Source organism: Onychomys torridus, chromosome 23 (genome assembly GCF_903995425.1).
Source record: "Onychomys torridus chromosome 23, mOncTor1.1, whole genome shotgun sequence".
NCBI lineage: Eukaryota > Metazoa > Chordata > Mammalia > Rodentia > Cricetidae > Onychomys > Onychomys torridus.
The window spans coordinates 6774447-6800576 of NC_050465.1; the positions used below are offsets into that span (position 1 = coordinate 6774447).

Genomic DNA, 26130 nt, shown 5'->3' on the forward strand with positions numbered 1-26130 from the left:
AATGCTGGGGGAACTGTGTACATGAAGGGTACTATATCTTTGTACGGATTTTTACTTTTGCTAATTATTGGGTGTGTGGGGGTGGTGATGGTTAAACGGCACTGGTGGGTGGTGCCGGTTACCCGCGGAAAAGTCACAGGTCATGGCAGAACCCAATGTGAGTTTTTAGAGCTTTATTAGGGAAAATGGGTATGGGGAAGGGGACGAGGCCTGGTGAGAGAGAAAGATGGGGGAGGGAGTCAAACAGAGCAGAGAGGAAACAGAGAGAGGGGGTGGGGGTCCTCGTCTAGCTTCTTTAAGGCGGGGAATGCGTCAGCACCTGCTGATGATGTAAGACGTGAGACACAGGACTCCGAGCTGCGCATGTGCAGAATCCTAACAGGGGCAGTTTGCGCACGAGTACACTAGCTTGCAGAAGCCAGAGGAGGGTGTCGGATCCCCTAGAGCTGGAGTTCCAGGCAATTGTGAGCTGCCTGACGTGGGTGCTGGAAATTGAGCTCAGGTCTTCTACAAGAGCAGTATATGCACTTAACTGCTGAGCCATCTCTCCAGCCTGCGTTTATATTTTTTTAAAACAGCGATTCTCCACTTGTCCAGAAAGCCCAGAGTCAGAGAATTAGGATACTGTGTCTTTGTTATCCGTGGTGGCCATGCCTATGGCCCCAGCATGTAGGAGGCTGAGGCAGGAGGATTGCAAGTCCAAGACTGGCTTGGGCTGCTTAATAAGACTTCTGTGGCCAAACAAAGCAATCTCAAGGGTAAGGGGAGAGAATTCTCTGTAAAGCGCTTGCTGCACGGCATTCAGACATGACTTCATTCCTCAGCAACTGTGGTTCCCTGTGCTTATAATCCCAGTGCTGGGGAGGCAGAGACAGGTGGATCATGGTGCTGACTGGGTAGCCAGATTAGCTTAATCAGATCTCTCCTGACCATGAGAATCTCTTCCTCAAAAACCAAGGTCAGGCCTGGAAAGGTAGCCCAGTGCCTAGGGGTGCATACTGTCTTGCAGGGGGACTGTGTTTGGCTCCCAGCACTTATGTCGGGTGGCTCTCCAGCACCTGTAGTGCTAGCTCTGGGGGTCTGATGGCTGTGGCCTCTGTGGACTTCCACACACATGTGCACAGACCCACGCACACACATACATAATTAAAAATAATAAAATCAACCTTGAAAAGAGAAAACAAAAACCCCACGGTAGACGGCTCCTGAGGAATGACACCCAAGGTAGACTTCTGGCTTCCAAACACCTGTGCACATGGGTGCACACATGCATATACATATACACATTCACATATATACATTTAAAGCTCAGAAATCTGTGATCTTCTCTGAGTAATTTGAAATGTTAGTATGCATAGTTTCAGCGTGTACACCGGAGGGTTGTACTAGAATGTTGGTGTTTTGCATGAAAACAAAACAACCATGAAAAGGCATGTATGTGAAAGAGCAGTTATACTTAAATAATGCACAGCTAGATGCTTCCAGATTTTCATGCTAAAATACCTTTCCTGCCTTTTATTTTGTAACAGCTTCTTGGGTATTAATTGCGAACATTGGAGATTTTAGGAGAATTGTATTGTTGGTTCTGCTTATTTGGAAAAGGCACAGTGATCCATTTCAGAACTCATACCTTCAAAGCCCAGAGAAGGGTGGGCATGCATGTACTTCAGGATCCACTGGGACTCATTCCTGCATATCCCCAGCCTTCATCACAGACCCCTAGAAAGAGACCCTGGGATGCATCCTAACGAGAGAGGAATTGGGAATTACTCCTCAACGTGCACAATCGGAAGGTTAATTTTAGAGGAAACCGATCGTCCTCTATGGGTAGCTGAGAAATGAGTTTGTAGAAATGGGTTGTTTGTTTGTCATGAGGGAAACGTGGCTCACGAGAACATGAACCCTATGGCAGAAACACACCACTGAACTGCAGCCTCAGGACTGTGTTCCTCATCCACAGGAATTCGAGAGAGAGAAGCATGCCCATAGCATCCTGCAGTTCCAGTTTGCGGAAGTCAAAGAAGCCCTGAGGCAAAGGGAAGAAATGCTTGAGGTAGGCAACACCTTTTTTCTTTCCTTTCTGTTGGTTCCTTACTGTTGTACCCCAGGTTCCACAGGCTTGGTGGCCTTGACTACTGGTGTATATTTCCACACAGTTCTATAGACCAAAGTCCAGGTCAAGGTTGGGCACAGATGGTCACCTTCAGTGTTGTGTCCTTAAGAGCAGAGAGTGTACACTTTCAATATGGACACTCATCCTGTCCAATTTAGGACCCACCCTCATGATATCATTTAACCCTAATACCACTGAAGATCTTATCTCCAAACACTAGTCACCTTGGCGGCTAGGGAGTCAGTTCATAGCAATCACTAAAGTTACAGCTTTGATTAAAATCCAGAGTTCAGGTTAACTTTCCATCCCTGAGGAGACAGCTCCTCTCATGGATAAAGAAGATTCTTACTCTGGCGCTCTTGCATGTGTTTTTGGGAGGTGTGATAAAATAATGCCCACCTCTGAGAAGTTCACACCCTAAGTCTCTAGAAGTTGTAGATAAGGGAAAAAAGAGATTTCGAAGGTAAGACTAAAGACCTTAAAATGGAAGGTTGTCCTTGATCATCTGTGTGGCTCTGATGGAATCACAAGGTGCCCACGAGAGGGGCCACATCAGATGCTGAGATGGGAGCTGTGTTGAGCAGTCGAGGTTAGAGTTTATGAAGAAGAAACGCAAAGCAAGAATGTGAGCAGGTTCTAGGATAGTGATTCTCAACCTGTGGGTCGCAACCATCAGAAAACACATATCTCCGATGATCTTAGCAACCCCCCCAACCATAAATGTATTTCCATTGCTACTTCATAACTGAGATTTTTGATAGTGAGTGGGTGTCAGTTCCTAAGACCAGAAATATGTGTTTTCCAATGGACACGACCCACAGGTTGAGAACCGATACTCTGTGACCTGGGAAAGACAAGGCTGTTTATTGATCCTCTCCTCAGAAGATTCTTTCAAAACAGTCTCAGACCTAAGAGAATATGGCTGTGTGATTCCATGAAAGCTGTGGTCATTTGTTACCACGGCCATAGGAAACTAGCACAAGAATATGCCACGTAGCATTCTGGTCAACAGTGGGACACATGACAGTGGTCCCGTAGATGATATTACTTAGTGATATTGCAGCCATCATTATTATCCATACTTTATGATGTTTGCAAAATGATGAGCTCACCTCCCTGCACTTTCTCACACTGCTGTCCTACAGGTAAGCAAAGCATGACTGACTGACTATACAGGGTTGGATTTTGTTCTTTAACTTAATCAGAATTGTAAGGGATGGCTTTGAGGTAAGCTATCAGCCAAGCTGATTTTCCTCTTGGAACTGAGAGTAGAATAAGAGAAAAAAAAAGTCCTAACATGCTGCTGAATCTGTGGATGGTGGATTCATCCCTGCCTGCTCATCTAGCACTGATTTCTTTTCTCTGCTCAATGCTGTGTCTGCTTTCTTTCTGTCTGTTCCTTTCCTCAGGAAATCCGACAGCTGCAGCAGAAACAGGCTGGTTTTATCAGGGAGATCTCTGATCTTCAGGAAACGATAGAGTGGAAAGACAAAAAGATAGGGGTAGGAGTCTCGAGCCTTTGCAAAGCTGTTGGGGTGGGGGGTGGGGGTGGGCCGGGGGCAGCAAATGTGGTCCCTGCAGAAGCTTTGGTTTGGAAGAGTGTTTACATGGGTGTGCATGTGACCCCCATAGGACACAACATGAGTAGCATGGTGACTCCCCCAGCTTACCCGGGTGGATGGAACCATAGCTGAGTAATTAGGAGTTGAACCCCCTCTCCCGCTGCACCACAGGGGCCTAGGTGCAATGCAGGCCATGCAAGGAGAAAGGCTCTAGGCAGCTCAACGGTGGAGGATCAAACTCCAGATTTACCTCGGGGCTTTGTGATGCTGTGGGTGGCAGCATGCCATGCTCCACGGATCCCCATTGAGAAACCTCCACAGGGAGGCCCTCATCATCCCCCTCCCGCTCCTCAGCAGAGAGGAGGGGACAGCCCATACACATTTAGGAGTGATAAATGAGAAGAAGGGACCCCACCAAGTCACCGCTGACTCACAGTGGCGCATGGTACCTAAAAAGGAGCAGCCTATGTGACAGGGCCCCAAGACGGGTCTAGAGGTGATCTGCCATGTCACGGAAATGTTCACAGTGTGAAGCCCCACCATTCCACTTTGACACACTCACAAGCCATAGCTAAGAGACTGTGTGTTCGTGTGCTGTGCACACAGCGCATGTGTGCTAACATGCTCTTCCAGAACATTTTTTTTTTTTTTGAACAACAGATGCTCATAATCAGTCTAAAAATAGCCTAGGGAGATGGCTGCTGGTAAAGTGTGAGCACAAGGACCTGACTTCAGTCACAAGACCAGGCGTGGTGACACACATTTGTAACCCTGGCACTGAAGAGGTGTAGAGATAGGAATGTTCCCAAGGCTCACTGCCCAGTCGGCCTCACCTAATTAGGGACCACCAGGCCAGTGGGACACTCTGTCTATAAATAAAAAAATGAAACGAAGAGGATGGAATCTGAGGGATGACACCTGGTATTGTCCTCTGAATTACCCACAGAAACAGCACACTGACACGCACACATGTGAACAGAAACTCAGAAATGTCTAAAATTATAAAGTAGGATTCTTTAGCAACCTGTCTTGTTCTGCATGTATCTATCTCTCGTTTAAAGGACTGTGTGATTCCTGTTAACTCTCCAGCGCCGTATCGTCAGATAAAAACAGGTGCTAGGCCGTGATGGCACACACCTTTAATCCCAGCACCATGGGGAGGCGAGTTCCAGGCCAGCCAGGGCCACAGTGAGACCCTATCCCTAAAACAAACAAACAAACAACACCCACCCACCCCAAAAAGAAGAAAAGAAAACTGAGCTAGTAATAGGATTTCCTGGCGCTGTGCCTCAGTGGTAGACCACTTGCCTCCCACGTGTGAGACCCCTGGTTCAGTCCCCAGCACTGCAATGAGGAAACGAAAGACAGAAATGGATGCTGTAAAGCAGCCTTCCTCCACAGCATCCCTTGCTTTGAAATGCTGGTTTGAGAACAGTAGCTGGCCTGATCTGGCACAAACCCAATGGCATCCTTTCTCACTGGTGTCCTGGATGGCAGGGCCTGCTTAGTCCTTACTTCTTGCTTATTCTGGTGTCTGTGCTAATCTCTCCCGCTCCCCACCTCCCTCCTTCTCTCTCTCTCCCTCTCTCTCTCTCTGCTGCTCACTCAGGCATTAGAAAGACAGAAAGAGTTCTTTGATTCCATACGGAGCGAACGAGATGACCTTAGAGAAGAAACAGTCAAGCTGAAAGAGGAGTTAAAGGTACGGAACCAAAGTGCAGTTTAAGAAAGGCACCAAGGTTGCCGGGCGGTGGTGGTGCACGACTTTAATCCCAGCACTTGGGAGGCAGAGACAGGCAGATCTCCGTGAGTTCGAGGCCAGCCTGGTCTACAGAGCTGGTTCCAAAGACAGCCAGGGCTACACAGAGAACCCTGTCCCCGAAAACCAAAGAAGAAAGAAAAATGAAGTGCCCAGTCCTGTGTGTCTGTGGCCACGGGTGCTGGCTCTGCTGTTGTCACTGTGATTGTGTTAATAAATTCGAGCCTTCAGTGAACTGTCCCCACAAAGCAGGATATCAGTGCCTGGCCATGCTTCTGCCTGGGACCATCAAGTGTTGACAAGCAAAACAGATCTGGAAAGTAGGTCGGAGCTCTAGCTCTGAATTTGGCATTTATCTAAGTATTGTCTTACCCTCGTTAGAAGTATGTGCTTCCTTGTTTAAGCCTCTTGTCCGAGGATCTCCTTAGCTGAACAATATCTGGGATTACGTGGAGGGATTGGGATCGAACTTACCCACCAGATCACAGGAAGAACGGGCTTCACTTTTTGTAAGGGCCATGCCCAGGGAAACCAGCAGATCTAGGTGGGTTCGCAGACCGCTGCAGCAGTAGTGTTGAAGGGATGTAGCCTTGGCGACATCCTGACTGCCCCCAGACACAGGTCAGAGCAGGAGAGTGTCTGGAGACAGGCTTAGAGCTAAGACCTAAATGATGCTCCTCATCCAGGCTGTGTGCAGCAGCTGGGAGTCTCCAAAGAGAGGGGGGAGAAAAGTGTTGGGGACCAAGGAGATAGCAGAGGTCCTCTGCAACTGAGCTGGTTCCCAAGGGGTTGGCCATGTCCTCAGCACAGATGGCCCTTTTCAAGATATGAAGCATCATGACCACCATCTCTATGCAGACTACACTCAGTCCTTCCATAACAACTGCATGTTCCTGTCTTCATCCTGGTCTCCCTCTTTTAAAGACTGTGGTCAGAGTTTATAGTGAAAGGTTTGCTTTCCTGATGTTCCACTTTGTGGCAGCCCACAGGTTAGTCATTGCCCTAGTTAGAAGAAAGCCTTTTTAAAGTATCTTGTCACCAGAAAATAGAGTGTGTGTTGCAGAGGTTCTCAACCTGTGGGTCGTGACCCCCCAAAGGGGTCCACCTGTCAGATGATGGTTCATAACAGCAGCAAAATTACAGTTTTGAAGTAGTAATGAAATAATTTTATGTTTGGGGGGGGCCACCATAAAATTTAGGAATTATATTAAAGGGTCACAGCATTAGGAAGGTTGAGAACCACTGGTGTTTTAGAACATACAAGAAGGAAGCATCTCAGATCTTCCTCTATTGATAGGGTGTGAGCGTGCGCCTAGGCACTTCTCCATCCCTGAGGAGTTAGCATCTACATCAAGGGAAATAGCATCCCTTAATCATTAATAAAACAGAGTTTGCCGGGCGTTGGTGGAGCACACCTTTAATCCCAGCACTCGGGAGGCAGAGGCAGGTGGATCTCAGTGAGTTCAAGGCCCACCTGGGCTACAGAGTGAGTTCCAGGAAAGGCGCAAAGCTACACAGAGAAGTCCTGTCTTGAAAAAAATTAAATAAATAAGCAAACAAATAAATAAACAAACAAACAGAGTTTAACTGGCTGGTCTCATTGAGTTATGTTAAACCTTTTTGCTCACAGAAACATGGAATAATCCTAAATTCAGAAATAGCCACCAATGGAGAGACTTTAGACACACTAAATGACGTCGGACATCAAGCTCCTACGAAGATGACAAAGGAGGAGCTGAATGCCCTCAAGTCAGCCGGGGAGGGGACACTAGGTAAGATCCTTTTGCTGTGTGGTCAGCGTTGATTCACCTTTGTGCACCATCGGCGTTGAAGCAATGGCCACTGATCATTAACAGTCACTCAGCATGCCATTCATTCTGTCACTTCATAGTAGTGTCCCAGCCAAATCATGTGATCACCCACAGTGCTGTGCAGCATGCGTTTTGTGTAGCGCTTTCCACCCATGGCTCAAGGACACGTTTCTTTTTTGCTTTTCGAAGCTGAGCAGAAGGGGATAGGCTAAGTCAGGTGATGGCACCGAGAGTTCCATTTGGCCTTCCTCTGGATGCATTCCAGTTATGACTGTCAACATAACCCTGCAATGGAGTTGTCCAAGGGTCAGAACAGTGGAGGCCATGAAGTGGGTTTGCTGGCCATATTTTCCTGTCAGCCTGGCACATGTGGGCACCCACCATACAAGCATTTGGAGAGGGCATAAGGTGCCTGAGTGGGACAGATGGCACCTGGGGATGACAGCCCTGAAGCTGCTGTCCCCACCCTGAGAATGGGAGACAGTCTTGGCACTGGGAGTGGTCCTTGCTGCAAGTGGGGTGTGCTCACAGGAGTTGGAATTCATCCACCTTATACAGAGGGGGCTTCCTCTGTATGCCACAGTTTTAGCTTCTATAAGAATAAGCAGTTGGGAAATCTAATGGATACAGGAATATTTTCTATAATTTTCAGAGACAGAAAGATTCACATACTATATATGAGCCTTAAATTCTGGCTTTGGGATAAATCCAGTTGCTAGTTCTTTACAAGGCAGGAGTCTGTGACTGTATACATTGATGCCTACATAGAAGCCTGTCAGCCTTGGCTTCTCGGGACCATTTCCCCCTTGTGATTGGGTATGCGAGGTGCCAAAACAGGAAGAATCCATGGTTTCCGCCGTGCCTCCAGGACGGCCCCACGGGGGACTGCTCCTGGTGCTTTTACCTCTATGTACAGTTGACATACTCTTGATAATCAGGTGACATGGCTCAAAGAAGAAGAAATGCCACTTTTATCAGTGGCCCCAAAGGGTTTGGGATGCAGTATCTATCTAATCAGAGAAATACTGTGGGAACTTCTCAGTGTATTTATTGTAAATTTACCTATTTCTGATGTTTCTTTAACATGAACTATATACCACTAAACATGTGCAGTAGTAGAGAATCTTTAAGGGTGACATTAAGTTGCCTCTGAATAAAAGCCAGATATTTCCTACCATTTTCCTGGGATCAGCGATCCACCATAGAGACTACAAGGTTCTTAGATTGACGGGCTTTCACTTCCAGTAAGATAATACCCAACAGGCTGGGGATTTATTGACTGATTGATAAAGTTTTTGATGGATAGGTTAAGCATTCACCTTGATCTTCATCTTTCCTTTGTTGGGGTTCCTTATCACTCCCCTGGGGATGAAAGATCTGATGTGTCCTGGAGGAGACAATACCGAGTAGGGGAACGTAGATTGCTTTTGACCTTGAAGGGTTTACCCTAGAAGCATCTTCCTTCAGACCGGCTTTCCAGCCAGGTTCTGAAAGTGAATGTTATTTTGAGGAAACGAAGGCTGCTGTTAAGACTGTGAGATTCATAGGAGTTGAGTGGCTGAGAGTGTGAGCATTTAGATGCGCGTCTAAAGTTAGGCTTACAGAAGGAGGACCTAGAGTCCTTTCTGAAAGCCTTCGTGTGGCTGCCTGCCTGATCCACAGCTCTCTCTGTCAGTTCAATTATAACCTCACCTTTAAAAGTCAGTTCCTCCCAGATGGTAGCAGCCACTCTGGCTCGAAGGTGTTGGTCCTTTGCTTATCAAACACAAGCTGATGCAATGGCTGCTTTGGTGCATAGGCTTGACAAAGGCTTGGTTCCGGTGCGTCTCTCTCTCTCTCTCTCTCTCTCTCTCTCTCTCTCTCTCCCTCTCTCTTCCTCCCCCTCGGAGAAAACTGGGTGGCAATTAGAACATGTGTTTGCATTTTAATATGTATTAAGTCCCCACCACATCATGGGGTCCCTTCAATTCTCTCAATGGTCTTTTAGGAAAAGCCAAAGAAGTGGAGGTGAAAAAGGAAATTGTGGAGAATGTGGGGACAGGAGGAACCTTACAGAATACTGAGCAAGAACAGCCCAGACCCAACCCAGTAAAGGATTGTGTGGACAAAGGGGTGTCACATCCCGGTGAGAATGCTGAGGACCAGAAACCCGCTGAAGACAGTGCCCTGTCCCCAGGACCATTAGCAGGGGCCAAATGTGAAGTTGATGGGGTGATCTGTACAGACTCCAGGGGCACAGGTGGAAACCCCACGGAGAAGGCGGTACAGGCAGGAGGAGCTGTAGTTGGGGAACAAGTGGATACAGTAGCCTCTGGTCCTTTGGAGCACAGCGAAGACACAGTGAGTCATGATGGAAGATGTATGAATGATGGGGTAGAGCAGAGCTCAGAGGGAGAACTCACCCAGGAAGTAGCTAAGCCTGAGGCAGGTGGAGAAAATGCCGTTACAAAGACTGGGGACACAGAAGTAAGGGACAAGAAGCCCATCCAGGTAGAAGTCCAGGCCACCCCTGGGGCTCCCATAGTACAGAGCGGCCATCAGGACACAACAGACCCAGGTAGCGCAGACGTCAAACATGTACCACTTGATGCAAAAGAACCCAACAAAGAAAAGAGTGAGCAGCAGGCAGAGGCCGTGGATTCACCCCAGAGGAAGACTAAGAACAAGAAGAAGAAAAACAAGAAGAAGAAACCTCCAGCCTCAGTGGAAACCTGCCGAGACGCCAGCAAAGAGTTAAGCTGTCAGAACGCGGAAGCAGGTGACCTGGAGGAAGAAGAGCAGACCCAGTACCCTGACAAAAAACAGGCGGCAGAAACCCAGAGTGAAGGCACGGAAAACCCAGCACAGAAAAGCACGGCAGAAAGCAGTGAACATGTCCACTGCCCAGAAGATCCTAAAAGGGAGTCGAATGGAAAACAGAACCAAAAGGAGGAAGACGATGTAAAAACCCAGGCAGGGGAAGCAGTGGCCAATGGAGACAAGCTGATGCCTGAGGCGGACACAGCGCAGTCATCAGGCACCAGTGCTGAGGGTGAGGAAACTGAAGAACACGTCACAGATGGTCCCGCTGATGGCCACATGGGTGTCTTGGATCAGAACAGTCCCCAGTGTGAAGAAGGGGACCTCTCCCCGGTGGGAAAGAGAGGTCCCCGGAAGGATGCTAAGAGAGGGAGTGAAGAGGGGCATGTGCTGTCCCAGCATCCAGGCCAGACGGTTGAGGAGGCTGTAGATGGCTGCAGTGTGGACAACAGTGACCTGTCAGGGGAGCTGGGGGCCTTCAGTTCAGAAAGTGGCGTGCAGACAAGAGAGGAGGTTGAGAATAACAAGAATAAGGAGGATTGCACCATGTCATGAGGAGGCCAAGGCAGGCAGCGGGCGGGCAGGCAGGTTGGGGAGACAGCAGGCCCAGGACGCAACACACTAAGCCCAACCTCAAGAGTTCCATCCTTCAACTCCACGGTCAAGGTTCATGAATGTTCCCGTTTCTGTGGATGTGCCACGTGAGTCAGTCAATCACCTAGAATCAACTACTTTAAGTTATAGACTCTTACTTGTAGATTTGTCTTCAACCATTGATCACCTAGACACCATTGTGTTCAGTTTCGGCTACAGCTGAGGACATTCCATGGGCATCGGGTGACACCCTGTCCCTGTCGTGTCTGCATTCCAGCCTTAAGGTCCAAACTTACCATTTGCTTTAGACCGAGATGAATGTGGATGCTCTTGACCAAATGTATCAGCATCTAGTGGAAGTGACCAAACAGCATTCTTAGATTTCTGCACTGTGACCAGTGAAGAGTCAAACTACGGTGTCTTATTAAAATCGATGTGTTTTCATATTTGATCTTAATATGTACATCATAAGATGTATTTAAATGAGCTAGATTGATAGGTAGCATACAAGTCACTGGGGGAGAGCAGCTGTACCTCAGGGTAGAGAGTAATCACTGTAGGGATTCAAACAGGTATCAGAAGACACAGGGAAACTGCGTGCCTTGACCTCACCTAAGTGCTGTATTTTGCTCTTGGATCTTATTGCCAATGGTACCCAAATTAATTTTATCAAAGATCTTTATTTTTACTTCACACGGGTGATATACTAAATTCATTTTATACGAATATTATATTTTTATTCTATTCTGTTAATGACAAGCTGAAATTACATTTCCTACTTTAGCATTTAGGTGAAACAGTCATTAAAATTTTTTTTTAACTTTAAAGTTATCTTATTGTCTGAATGTCTACTTATTATTAAAAAATACAAAAGTTCTTTGTTCTTATGCAAAGGACTCATTCTATTATAATCCAACATTTTGTGTTTGGTATAAATATTTTTATTTGTTGTTTCTCAGTATTTTCTTATTGGGAAGTTATTATTTTATCTGCCTGAAGGAAATATGTATTTTCTATATAAAGAAGCATTTAGAAAATAATTGTAAAGTTGAATTTAAAAGTAATGGTGGATATAAAATCACAAGGCTGTGTACTGTGTGACTACTATTGACATGTTATGGGATCATGTGAATTCATATTACTGTTACAAGGTAAAGAGGGTCAAAAAGACCAAAACCTCAGTAAAGTTTGAGGAAACTGAAGTGTTATAGAATTGAAATAAAAACATTTTATAATTTTACAAGCCTGTGGTTCTGGTCTTTGAGCCCCTTGACCTCTGACCCTGTTAGCACAGTGCCCACATGAAGTCACTTCTGGCTTTGAGCTCCCTCGGGGGTACCAGAAAGACCAGTTCTCAGTGCCTTCATCATTGACAAGTGAACCCCATGTTGAGGCTGCCCGGGCACTGGTGTGAGAGCCCAGAGGAGCTGAGAGAGCAGCCCCGTAGCCCATCTGCTGGATGCTGTGGACATATCCATGAGCCCGCCCCCCCCCAATTAGGGAAGGACTCCATTTGCTCCGCTGAAATGTCCCAGTGCATAGGGCTGTTTGTGGAAGAAGATAAAGTGATGAGAAAACATTGGCCATGTGTGTACACGTGTCCTGAGAAACGGAGCAGGTGAGCTGGTGTCTGCTGTCCTCCTATGCCATGTACGTCAAACAGGAATCAGGCTGCAGGCTGTACCCCAGGGCTCTGCTGCAGGGCCAGAAGGCTGCAGTCGATGGCCTCGGCTCCAGTCAAGCTCTCATTTATACTTCAAATGTCTGCTCTCACTCAGACCCTCGAAGGCTACCTCTAGGGGCTTCAGAAGCCTACCTGAGAATCTTGTTTTCTACTAGTTGCTCCCTTCTGAGGAGGCCACACTGTGCAGCATGTCACATGGTCTCTATGCCAAGGGGCACACAGTAAAATGTGTTCCCCATGGCCTGTCTCTGAAAGTCGGGAGGGGTGTTTCCTGTGCTGGGGCCGTGTGGTGGTCATATTTAGAACACTGTTTTCCAGGGAGAAGAGGCATTTCACCCACCCCCTTGACCACTTCCACTGACCCCTTACACACTTCTTGCCTCTTCACACATTTCTTGGCTATAAAGTCCAGTGACTGAAAGAGGATCATCCCCCCCACCCATGCAGAACCCTTGGATGCTGTAACTAGAGGAGAGAGACAGTTGAACAGCCATCTTTTAGCCTCAGGGAAGGTAGAAGCTGACACTGTTGGGTTTCGTCAGAGTTGGTATCAGGAGGGGGCTCGGAGGAAGGGGCAGCCGGTGCATTCTTGCAATCCCATCATCACATTCGATCATACGGAAGGAGACAACTCCCTTGGGTAGTGGGGAGGGAGTGTGATGACTGAAAGTACCCCACACAGTGCAGAGTACACATTGCAGACATTTATCATGAACAAGCCATGGGAAGGCTTCCTTTTGCCTACTGAAGATGTGAGTCCCGCCTTTTGGAGTTTTGGGGTTGACTGGCCTTGAGTGACCCGAGGGTGGAGTCGCTAAGGTTCCCAGACCTCAAGATGACAAAGAAACCAGGAGCTTGGAGAATTCCAGCACTTGTTTGGCTACCTCAGAAATTTTCTAGAAGTCTCTCTTTGTTTTCCCTTTTTCTGAGTCTCAAAACTATAGCAGAAATTTTGCTAAGATTTTAATTTCATTTTGTTTTGTCAAGATAGGGTTTCTCTATGTAACAGTCCTGGCTGTCCTGGAACTCGCTTGGTAGACCAGGCTGGGCTGGAACTCACAGAGATCTGCTTGCCTCTGCCTCCCGAGTGCTGTGGTTAAAGGTGTATGCCCCTAATGATATAAAGATAACTTTAATAGCCAGCCAACTAATTTTAACGTGAGTATGAAAGAAAGCCCCAAGTTCAGGATAATGTGAGTTCTTTTTTGGTGCCTCATCTCTGAAAATTAGTCGCTGTCTTTAGTGAGCAGTTTGCCTGTTTTGGCATCGAGTGTTACGGATCAATGAGCCTGCTGTTTACAGAGTCAAGGTAGGGGGATTCAGCACAGAGCATCCAGTGCACCCCCCTCTCCACAGCAAGGTAGATTCTGCTCTGTCTACACCAAATACTTTCACTTTTCCTTCTTATCTTTTTTTCTTAAGGGTCTCATTATATATTCCAGACTGGCCTTGAACTCACTATGTAGCTTAGATTGGCCTGAAACTCGGCGACCCTCCTGCCTTAGCTCCCTAGAGCTGGCATTACAGGCTCGTATTCCACTACCTGACTCTATTTTTCCATTTTCTTCACACTGTACTCTGTGTGTGCCTCTCCAATCCTTCTTTCTGGTCTCTGAGTTATCTCTTTTTCATAGTATTCTCCTAGAGAGATTTGGGAAACTGACACACACACACACACACACACACACACACACACACACTGACACACACACACACACACACTGACACACACACACACACACACACACACTGACACACACACACACACACACACACACACACACACACACCCTTCCATGTCCAGGGTGGGAAGAATTACAGGAACCAAAGCTGGTACTGTGTTTGCTTTTTTTTTTCCGGAAGAGTAGCAGCATATTATAACTGGCTTAGTGGACATGTTGTCACTGGGCTTGTGGTTTGAAAACAGAGTTAAAACTCTGACGTGGGTGAAGCCTGTGTGAGAAATGAGAAAGCTAACTAGATGTGGAGTGTAAACTTGGAAAGAGCTCTCCTTGATTGGTGCTCGTGAGCGACCGCATTGCACATCGCTAAACCGTGAAGTCTGTGAGATCTTGTGTTGCAGCGTGTCTCCCTAGCGTTCTTGCATGCTAGCCTAAGTAGAAGATTAGCGTGTTTGCATGAGCCGGAGGCTGTCCTGATGAGAAGCATGTCGGGAGGCTGGCACCACCCCTTGGCTGAGCTCCTCCCCATCCTGTCTGTGACCTCCTCATTCATCGTGGTACGTGTTTAACTACCTTCATCCCTCACCCACTAACCGATCTGTACGTTATTCTGTCGGTGATATGCTGAAAGGGCAGGAGACAGATTCACCCGTGTCTTTCTGATTTCTTCAGATGTTAGGTTGAAAAAGCTCATGGATGAACGGGAATGCTTGTTGGAGCAGGTAACCACCTTTCTGTTATTTTACAACATTTTGGGTAGGGTACCTGAAAGCATGCGCCTTTTCCCAGCCTTCCTTCTTGCTCACTCTGGATACCCCTAAATGTCTGTGTCTGAGAATATTGCTGGCCTGATGATTTGACCCAGATAGAACATTTCTGTCGCAAAAGGCTTAGTGAGGACCCGAAACCACAGGGCACCATTTGGTACATTCAACATGAGTTGCTGTGCAGGGTGGAGATCTGCCATCGAGAGACAGATGCCACCACGCTCTTCCACTTGTCCCTGCACTCAGAATCAGATGACCTTTCCAGTGACATTTCTTAGAAGAACTGACTGAAATTGGTTTTAATCATAATTTTTCTTTATTCTTGAAAATTTCATATGTGTATACAAGGAAATAGGGTCATATCCACCTCCAATTTCCATCCTTCAACTCCACCCATGTCCCCTCTGAACTTGATGTTTTCACCCTCCCTCACCCCCAATAATGCACTAAGGCCACTTAGTGCTGCCTTTATGTGCATGGATGTGGGGCGTCCACTGGAGCACAGAAACCTAGCAATAACCTAAAGGAAGAATGATTCTCCCCCAGCAGCTATCAAGAAGTACCGATAGCCCCTCATTAAGGCCTGGGGCATAATGAACACGTCCTGGTCTATGCTGGAATTTTGACTCACTTAATGTTGTGCAGGTAACACAGCTGCTGTGAGTTCAAGTGCGACAGCTATCTCATGTCCAGAAGACAGCATTTCACGGCACGCCTCCCCATAGTCTGCCTCTTAGATTCTTTCTGCCTCCTCCCTGTGGCTGGCATTCCTTGAGCTCTGGGGGGAAGGGGGGGGATAAAGATGTCCCTTTCAGGGCTGAGTGCCTAGTCTCTTGTTCTCAGCATTTTGACCAGTTATGAGTCTCTGCACTGACTGCTGCCCACCGCTAAGATAGGCTTCTCTGATCAAGGTTGGGGGCAGCCCAGAACTATAAGAAAAAACATAAACATTTAGAAGGCAGCATGGTTTAAATCATGACTTGTCTTTGTCCCTCTCTATGACTTCTGGAAATGCCGAAGGGCTCTGTTTCATCTTTCTTGTCTGCAGGACAGTTAAAAAAAAAATGATTCCTCAGCCACTTTCCAAGGGAGCCAGTTCCTCCAACTCTCCCTCACTTTCTGTAGTTCTGTTAGCCTTTCAGAGTTGGATTAAACTCAAGAGGAGTCTTTGAGGGTTCCTGTGCATATTTTAAAACACGTGTCTACTGCAGATCCTGCACCTGATCCCTTAGAAGCAGCGTGCACCCAAGGTGGTGTTGAAGTAGAGGGATGGGGCTTGCAGAAAAGCAAATGGCTACTAGCCACTTTTCTGACCCTGTATGTTTCTCCATCTCTGAGAGAAGACTTTTGTAAGACCCCCCTCCAAAAAAGCTGGTCAGTGCCTCCTCGCCAGCCTGCTGCTTGCGCAGGTTCTATGCAGAAGCACACAGCTTTATAGGGGACTTCCTTCCCATATTCCTGCACCCATGGACCTTAAGGGGCCTCATATCTTTGTGACTAAGCAAAGGTCAGTATCATGAAATACTAATTTCAAATATTTGTTGTGCAATCTGCTCCTGAGTCCCAGAAGAATTTCAGCCTGAGAAACTACTCTTCACAGAAGCTGGGGAGATAGCTCAATCAATAAAGAGCACGCAGGAGGGCCTGAGTTCAAATCCCCAGCACCCACGTAAAAGCTGGACATGACATGTGCTTATAATCCCAGAGCTGGGGAAGTGGAGGCAGGTGGATCCCTGGAGCTGACTGACCAGCCATCTTCCCCAAGTGCATAAGCTAGGTTCAGTGAGAGACTATCTCAAAAACAAACAAACAAACAAAAAACAGTGGCGCATAATGGAAGGACATACCCAGTGTTAACCTCTGGCCTCCATAGGCACACACCTACACACACAAAGGTTCACCCAAACACATACGTACAATGTACACAAGAGTTACTGTGCACTGGATTACAAAAGAATTCATGCCTGAAGTTGTACTCCCTTCTGAGGTGAGCTCTGGTCCTCAGAAGGTTTTCATTTAACTTTTGGGTTGGTTTTTATGATTTATTATTTCATCCCTTGGACTGGTGGAGCCCAGGCTAGACTGTAGCCTTTTCATGAAGTTCTCTTGTATACTCCTGTGTCCCTTGCCTCTAGCACCTTGGGGTCACGCTAACAGCAAGGCAGTCATCTGCCGTATTCTGGGTATGACAGGCTCTATATTCAGCTTTTCATTTTCCTTTAGAATAAGGAAATGAACGGATTTTACTGGTGATGTTTTCAGATTAAAAAGCTCAAAGGGCAGCTGGAGGGAAGACAGAGAAACAGCAAGGACCTTCTGCGACCAGAGGACGGCATCTTGGAGAATGGGACAGATGTGCATGTCCTGGATCTGCAAAGTAAATGTTGCCTCCTGTGTGGAAATGTGTGCTCTGTGTGTGCTGATTGTAAACACTTGTGGTGAAGATTCCCGGCATTCCCTCCTGTGCCTTGGTAGTTCCTGGGTTCCACAGCACAAAGACCTTTTTGTGGGTGGAACAAAGTGGTCAGGGGGCAGCATGAGCCTGTGGGATGGAGCTAGTGTCCCAGAATGCACAGGGGGGCATGGAGGATGTGATAGCGTTTGGGTCTGCTGATATGATGCTTCATGCTAGTCTTCTAGAGACAAGCTACGGGGGATAAGATTATGTCCCGACTCTCTCCTACATCTTCTTCCTGCATCTTTGGGGGTTCCTTCTTATCTTGGGTCTCCTGCCTATACATAAGAGATAGCAAGCATGTTTCTGACCAGGAGGACTCAAGGAAGGCGTGCCTTTGTCTGCTTCTGTGGAGACTGAGACTAGAACTTGAAGATGTGTGAGATGGTTCTAGGAGAGCTGTTTCCCAGGAACAGAATGTTCTAGTGCCTGAGAATTTAACCCATGTCCCTTTTTTGTCGCCCTTTAGGAGATGCCAACAGACAGATCAGCGACCTCAAATTTAAACTTGCAAAGTCTGAGCAAGAGATAACTGCCTTAGAACAAAATGTATGTGCAACTCCCCTCAGTCCTTGGCAGTTTATAGACGGGTGGCTGGAGTCGAGTCTGAGGTGGCGGCAAAAAGCCACAGAGCAGTGTTCTCAACCTTCCTAATACTGCGACCCTTTAATAAATACACTTCCTCATGTTGTGGTGACCTCCAACCACAAAATTATTTCTGATTTTATAACTGTAATTGTGCTACTATTATGAATCGTAATGTAAATTCCTGTGTTTTCTGATTGTCCTTGGAGACCCCTATGAAAGGGTCATTCAACAGCTCAAGGGTCACGACCCACAGCTTGAGAATCATTTCCATAGTGCCTTGGTGAATAAGTGGTTCTGGAGAGGCAGGGCGATGAACCTGAGTTCAGATCCCCAGTTCCCATGTGAGAAGTCAGGTGTGGCACAGTGTGTCTGTATGCCTTGCCTGGATGGTGGAGACAGGAGTGTCCTTTGGACTCGCTGGCCAGCCAGGCTAGCTAGTCAGTGGAGTCCGGGTTCCGTGAGAGACCCTGTCTCAAGTCTAAGGTAGAAAGCGAGTGAAGAAGATGCCTGATGTCACCCTCTGGCTGGCTGTCACACATACACACACGTCCTGAGGGTGTGGTTAAAGCGGCACGTAAGTCTCTTGAGGCATTTATTTACTTAGTCTTCTGTTGTTTTTGAGACAGGGTCTTATGTAGCCCTGGCTAGTCTTAAACTCACTATGTAGCCAAGGGTAACCTTGAACTCCTGATTCTCCTGACTCTATTTCCAAGTGCTGGCATCATAAGAGAGTGCCACATGCCTGGCTTTTGAGGCACTGCTCGCAGAGTTGGGAAGGAAAGATTGCGGTCACCATGGTACTAATGTTATTTAAATGTTGTAACAAAACAGCTCATGTCAATGTGGCTTGTGAATGTCTTAGACTTTCTTTACTGTTTATTTTATATGGGAGATGGCTCAGCCTATAAAGTGCTTGCAAGACAACCTGAATTGGATCCCCAGGATCCACATAAAAAATTGGGTGTGGTGGCAAGAGCTTATCATTCCATCCCCATGCTTACTAGCCTACCAGCCACACTGCAGGCCAATGAGGACCCTGTCTCAAAGAAAACATGGTGGATGGCTCTTGAAGAACAACACTGGGTGTCATTTTCTGCTCCCCCCATGCATGTGCACACACGTGCATCCACACACACATGAATACACATACACATAAGAATAATTAAAATAGTTGTTAATTCAGCACACGTCATGCTAAGACATCTCCTTCCCTGAATTTCTAGCCTTTCTCCCTCAAGCCAGGTGAGTTCCCCCTGATGAACAAACATAGGGCCCTCCCACCTCTGCATCCTCGATCCTAGAGGTAGCCTATGGTCCATTCCAGGATGAGTCCAAAGGACGCACTTCCCCTCAGCTATGGATATACGTGCTGGGACTTTTCATAGCAACAAAGACTGTTGCTATATATCTAGGATGGCCGCTATGAATTTGTATTTGAGTTTGTGATCCTCCTGCCTCTGGGTCCCAAGTGCGGGGACGTGGACACGCACCCGTCACACCCACATCAAGCCTCCCTCTGCTCTTGCACACCATTCCTGGCCTTCCATGATGTCCCTGCCAGCATCATTCTGCCTCACATTCTGCCCAGGCCAGAGGGCAACATTCTGTCCCCCATGCTCAGCTTTTTATTTGAGTTCTGGGAATCGACTCGGGTCTTTCTGCAAGCACTTCCAAGTCCACGAGTGAAGATGAAAGCAAAAGAGAGACCCACCCTTTAGACTGGGGCCATTTGTTGTCAGGATGGGGTCACTTAGAAATGCTACCGGACACCTTGGCTGGCCAGAACCCGAGAAACATCCAAAATGCCACGCTCTCAACTGTGTGTTTTCAGTTTTATTAAATCATATCCTTTGACCACAAATACAATAAAGCAAACTGCAAAAGAATACGGTGGATGAATCTGTGTCAACGGCTTTCCCCTTCCTTTCAGGTAATAAGGTTAGAAAGCCAAGTAACACGCTATAGATCAGCCGCTGAAAATGCAGAAAAAATAGAAGATGAACTAAAGGCAGAGAAACGGAAACTCCAAAGAGAGGTAAACTTCCTAGGCCTTTTCTAGGGGACAAATGAGCCATGGCTGTCCCTTAAGGTCAGTAGAAAGTGAATTGACCAAGTCTGGGCCATTCATTACCCGCTCAGGCCGGCCACCCTCAAGTTCTGACATGCTACCAAAGGCATCATGGTGCCGGCTGGGACCCCTCTGAGCATGCGCTGCAGGACTCGTTCATAAACATCAAGTTATGAGATAAAGGAGCAGCCAAGGCCTCTTAACGCCTGCATACTTTGTGCTACACAGGGCAGCTTAGGAGAGGCAGGCAGGGGTGGAGGCCATCTGCCATGCTTCCACTTCTTTGAAGACTGAATGTTTTACTTTCCCGAAAACACTTGGCAAAGACACCCACTTGGAAAATACAGCATCTGCTGGGCCTGTGGCTGCATACTGGAGAGTGGTTACGGTTAATAATTAAATCATTACTTTAAATATTGCAAACCTAGCATTCTGTTTTCCATTCCCAACCACTAGCATGTATTTAGTCTTTGGGCATTGCTTCCCGCCACCCATCCAACCCCCATGGTTTCTCCCTTTTCAAATTCAGTGTTCTGTGAGGTTAAGCTTGATTGTGAGCCAGAGGAACATCCCAGGCCTGAGGTGGGAGGTGAGAGGCAGAAGGTGGAATATTCTTTCCTAGAACCCAGCTGCCTGCACGGTTAGAAAGCAGAGCCATGGGCTGTGCCCTACCCACCGACAGCTCCACCTCTATGGTAAGGAGCTCCCTCCCCAGGGCCAGCCCTCTGCCATGATGCCTGCAAGCCTAGAAGCCACCTGCTCACATGGCTACCCAGGCCCTTTGCCCCTGGCTCTAGGCTGTGGCTGTTTGGGGTTCTGACATTCAAGCTTTGATTTTCAGCTACAGGAACCTTGCTCTGGACCCCACACCAGAGAGCTACCTTCTCCAACTGGTCCAGGCTCTGTTTCATTTGTATTTGATGGCTCACTACAATCACCATTTCTGAGCCCATCAAGACCCACAAGGTAGTGTGGGTCTGGAGTCTAGTTCCAGATAAGGAACATCTCCTAGTTAAGATGCCAGAACTGGGAGCCACATGTTGTTTTTCAAAAGAAACATAGGATAGAGCAATAACTCTGTGGTTAAGAGTACTTGCTGCTCTTGCACAGGGCCCAGGTTCAGTTCCCTGCACTCACATGACAGCTCACAAATGTCTATAATTCCAGTTCAGAGATTCTGGTGTACTCTTCTGGCCTCCGTGGGCACCTGCAGGCACATGGTACACAGACATAAACATACATAGAGTACTAACTTTCATAAATAAACATGTGACCAAGTATTTAAAAGGGGGAAAAAGAAAAACATGCACACATATGATTTTTAGGATTTCAGTGCAGGTAGGCTGTAGTGGGGCTTTCCAATAGGGCTGGACTCTTAGCCACGCAAAACCCCGTCACGTTGCGAGAAAGCTTGGTTCCCCAAGCTCATTCATTGCCTTTCCTCCTCCTTCCAGCTTCGATCCGCACTGGACAAAACAGAAGAGCTGGAGGTGAGCAATGGCCACCTAGTGAAGAGACTGGAAAAGATGAAAGCCAACCGCAACGCGCTCTTGTCCCAGCAGTGAACACCGGCACCGAGTGGGCAGCTCGCGGGGGGACCCAGACGCCTAGTGTGGCTTCGCGGGCCTTTCTCTGTACTGTCAGGAGCGCTGCATCTTTCCCTGCCTCTGAGGGAAGAAGTGCTTCTGGGCAGGGGTCACCTGGGGAACCCAGCAGCACCAGATGCCGCTGACTGCAGACCCCTGGCCCAGGCGGGTGATGCTCAAAGCCTGCAGATTTCTTCATAAGCACACTGGGTCTCATGAGAGTTCTGGACTTGATGCACAGGGGCCTCTTAACACCACCAACAGGGGTGATGGAGGTCGTGGGTAAGGTGGGACTTGATTTTCTTTTGTGTCTTGCTGAAGGTTGAGGGAGAATGTGGCAGTGTTGGGGAACATCCATGGCGGACCCTCCAGTCTGAATGACTCTAGTAATGTCTCTTCGTCCCTGCTTCCCATACACAAAACACTGTGGAACCACAAGCCATTACCAAGCAAAGCTCCTCCACCGGAGGGAGACAAGGCGATGGTCTAGACGTAAAGTGACCTTAAGAAGACTCTTTACAGGCAACACATGAAGTTTTTCTAAGGGACTTTTGCATCGGTTCAGTTATAAGAGTACTTTCTCCCAGGGTCATTAGGCGGTAGCTTCACCGAAAACAACAGCTTTTCATTTGCATTATTTAATCCTTATATTTGGAATTGAAGTTGTTAACTTCTTTTAAAGAATGTACTGCTAGAAAAAAATTTTAAAAATGAAATGTTAAAGAGAGCTGTGTGGTTTTCTTTAAGGTTTATTTATTTTTATGTGTGTGAATGTTTGTCTGCATGTACGTATGTGCACCATATGTGTGCGGTGCCAGAAGAGGGCGTTGGATTCCCAGGACTGGAGTTGTAGATGGTTGTCAGTCACCAGAACTGAACCCAGGTCCTGCAGCCAGTGCTTTTAACCACTGAGCCATCTCTTCAACCCCCAAAGCCATGTGGTTTTACTTTTTCCCACTGAAAAATATCACTACTTGATGTCATATTTGTGTATTAGGAATCATCTTTCGTTTTGATTTTTTTCTTCAGTGTGGGGTGTGTGTGTGTGTGTGTGTGTGTGTGTGTGCGCGCGCGCGCATGCGCACACACGCGCGCGCGCGCGCCACAGCATATGTGTGAAGGACAGGGGACAACTTGAAGGCAGTCAGTTCCCTCTTTCTACCATGTGAACCCTAGGCATAAAGATCAGGCCATCAGGCATCCGTAGCCATCACCTTTAAATGCTGAGCCATCTCACTGGCCCCATCTTTTTAAGCATAGCACATGAATTCAATTTTTCCTTTCCCTATTCTTTTTTTAAAAGCAGGTTTAGAGCCAGTGCCCTGGGGATGTAAAGGACACTGAAAAGGTAAGAAAGGCAGACTCCACTGCAGGACCGTAGGAGACATGCTGAGCAAGCTGACTGCTTGCCGGTTTTCAGTTAGCCTTCGTAGACATTTCAAATAGGGCTGGGAAGCAGGCCCACCTCTGACTGTGACTATGAGTATGAACGGAAACAGCAGCATCCAGAGATGCTGCGGGGCATGAGTTCAAGGAGTTAGAAAAACATGAGTCAAAGTGCTAGAGGTCGGGAGGGCCCACGCCCCGGCCTGTGTAGAGCCAGGGTAGACAAGACTGTGTTTCACTGGGTCCCAAATAATCCTGTGCCCCCATATGCCATCCAGTCCTGGGGACAAGCACTAAGGGGGAATGTTGGGAGAAGGGAGCCTCTCCTGGGCCAGCCAGCCTGCAGCAAAGCAGTGGATAGTTCACTGTCTTACCCTGTGGTTTAACAAACAAACAAACAAACAAACAAACAAAACGGATGATCCATAGAGAATGCTGGCAATTGCAAACTCTTCTGTGACACCCGGACGTGAAACCCAATGCTTTTGTGGGTCTCCACTCACTTAATCGCCATGACAGCATTACGCAGTGACTATTGTTGCAGAATTCAGAGTCTGCATCACATCCTGCTCCTAATAAAGAGGAAGCTAGAACACAGTTTCAGAATGCATCCCATAGGAAAGCTTTCTCTGCAGGTGAAACTCCTGGGGTTTGGGGCTGGCTGCTTCTTCCCTGCGAACCAGCCTCTCTGAGCCTTGGCTGTTCACAAGCTGGAGCATGCGTGTATTCAGGGGAAATAGCCCACTCACGCACGACAGAATGTTGAGCTGTATCCTTGATGTCTACCCTCAGATGACGCTGGGCTGCACCCTAAATTTCAGCAGGAAATAAGTCTCTCTGTACTGCGAAGTAGCGCTATTGAGAACCAATACTGGAAACTGAATTTAAAAAATTGAGAGTAATGGTTGAGATCTTGGGCCAGAACTGCTGTCATTTCTTACAAATCGTGTTGACGTTTAGAAATAAGATAGCATTCAGTCAGAGAAGCCCATTTAAAAACGTGAGTGGATACTACAAACCCAGTTGAGGCTATAATGGGATGGCGTTTTCCACTGCATTTTGCTAACAGCTGAAATGTCAACCAGGGAATCTTGTAGCTGGAGTTTTCCTGGTCCTGCCTGGCCCACAGTCAGGACAAATCTCTTTCCCCCGCCAGTCCTGCAGCCTCTCAGACCCAACAAAGTAAATACACAGAGACTGACACTACTATAAACTGTATGGCCAAGGCAAGCTTCTTGCTAACTGTTCTTATGTCTTAAATTAACCCATTTCTATAAATCTATACCTTGCCACATGGCTCACCAGTATCTTTTTTTTTTTTTTTTTTTTTTTGAGCTGAAGATCGAACCCAGGGCCTTGCACTTGATAGGCAAATGCTCTACCACTGAGCTAAATCCCCAACCCGGCTTACCAGTATCTTACATGTTGGTACTTATGGTGGCAGCTGGCAGCGTCTCCTGACTCAGCCTTCCTGTTCCCAGAATTCTCTTCTCTGCTTGTCCTGCCTATACTTCCTGCCTGGCTACTGGCCAATCAGCATTTTATTTATACAGAGTGATATACACAGCAGACTCTATTCTGGGGAGTTGGCTTAGTGGGAAAGTACCTGCTGCACAGTGTGAGACTGGAAGTTCAGTTCTCAGTACCCTCATAAGCTGGACATGATGGTATGCGTGCCTGTAACCGCAATGCTGGGACACAGATGGGTGGAGCCTGGAAGCTTGCTGGCCAGTCTAAATAAAATGGCAAGTTCCGGGTTCATTAAGAGAACTTGTCTCAAAAATTAGAGAAGCTATCAATGAAAGATCCTGACATCAATCTATGACCTGCACACGTTGCCTGAAGGAGTAAGTACGTGCACTGGTGTGCATATGCACAACACACACACACACACACACACACACACACACACACACACACACCATGATTTTCTTTTGTTTTTGAAAGAATCTACAGCTGATGCATATTTGGAGACAGGGTCTCATTGTATAACCCTGTCTGGCCTAGAACTTGCAAGGTAGACCAGGCTGGCTTCAAACTCACAGAGCTCTGCTTGCGGTGCATGCAGGGATTAAAAGCATGCACCGCCACATCTGGCTGCTGGTATTTTTATAAGTTCTCAAATTGTGAAAAAGGGTCCACAATAAGGCAACTTCTCAGGGGGGAGCAGGGCCATCTCAGAGGCTGCAGGTGGTGGGATGGAGAAGCGTCAGTTCTTGGCTGGGTGGAACCAGCAGCCAGTTTCAGATTTCAAATGAGGCACTCACATCCATCGGTTTGTATCATTAAGTGGTCGCAACTAGATGTGGCATGTGCACATGAGCCTGCCTGGGTATTTGAAAGTGATGGAGCTGCTGTCCCTGACCTGCCTGGCTCCCTTACCTGGAGCCGTACATAGGTGTGGAGGATGCTTGGGGACCAGGAGGAGCCCTGCTCAGGGGTCAGAGTCCTACCCAGGAACCTCAGGGACTGTTCCCAGTTCTCAATCATTTGAGGACTAGAAAGTTGTCCCCGTCCTGGCCTGTCCCTAAAGCCACTATCTGTCTACTTGCCATCCCCACCTTTTCCTCCCTGCTTCTTCCTGCTCTTCAACTAGAGCTGCCCTGCTTGCTAGCTGCTGGATGGCTTGTACCTGGTCCCCAGGGGCACCGAGTGCTTGGCAGGTACCACAGGTCCTACGAAGTCTCCAACAGGCCACCCTCATGGGCAGCATAGTAATGAGAACCCCAGAGACTTAGGGAGAGGCTTCAGACCCAGGACCATTTGAAGCTTCATGTGAGCACTTCCTAGACTCCGGGAGCTTCCCGCACTGTGCTCAGGGTGGGAGACAGCCCAAAGTGAAAAGAGAAGACGTCAGGTTTGTCTTCACCCCTTTCCCTCTGGCTGTGGCTCCATCACTACCTGCGGGCAGCGGAGGTCATCAAATGTCTCATCTAAGAGTGAAACCTATGTCCAACCCTAATCTAAAAAGGCATGAATGCCCAGGTCAGGCAGGATGGGTTTCCTCTGTCTCCCTCCTTTTCCCAGCTGCAGCATGGTGACCCAGGGAGAGGCAGCCATCTCCACTGTACCAACCACTCTGAGCTGTGTGAGTTGTCTTAACCTGCCACAGCCTGTGTGGAGGTCCACAGCTGATAAAAACACAAATTCACGCACCATAGTTTTGCTAAATGCTTCTATATTTCCATGTCCAAATTTTTATATCCCCCCCCCTTTTGACAACCTTGATCTAATGTCATTCTGATGCCACAGAAAAGCGTTGTTCCCCTCTTGCAG

At 47.5% G+C, this 26130-nt stretch overlaps 1 protein-coding gene across 14 annotated transcripts in view; it reads left to right on the top strand.

The window, feature by feature from the left end:
* Window positions 1-22195, top strand: part of Lrrfip1 (LRR binding FLII interacting protein 1) — a 132502-nt gene extending 110307 nt beyond the window's left edge. For 4 of the 14 annotated variants that reach the window (XM_036172867.1, XM_036172873.1, XM_036172868.1 and 1 more), the window contains 7 exons: window positions 1961-2053; window positions 7065-7206; window positions 14677-14726; window positions 17034-17148; window positions 17696-17775; window positions 19745-19849; window positions 21337-22195. In XM_036172867.1, the coding sequence (XP_036028760.1) occupies window positions 1961-2053; window positions 7065-7206; window positions 14677-14726; window positions 17034-17148; window positions 17696-17775; window positions 19745-19849; window positions 21337-21447 (696 nt within the window). In that variant the 3' untranslated portion in view covers window positions 21448-22195. Of the gene's footprint in view, window positions 1-1960; window positions 2054-3522; window positions 3616-5284; window positions 5378-7064; window positions 7207-9232; window positions 11879-14676; window positions 14727-17033; window positions 17149-17695; window positions 17776-19744; window positions 19850-21336 lie in introns of those variants that run through there. The other 10 variants (XM_036172859.1, XM_036172862.1, XM_036172863.1 and 7 more) reach the window with 3 other exon arrangements.
* The last annotated feature ends 3935 nt before the right edge of the window (window positions 22196-26130 follow it).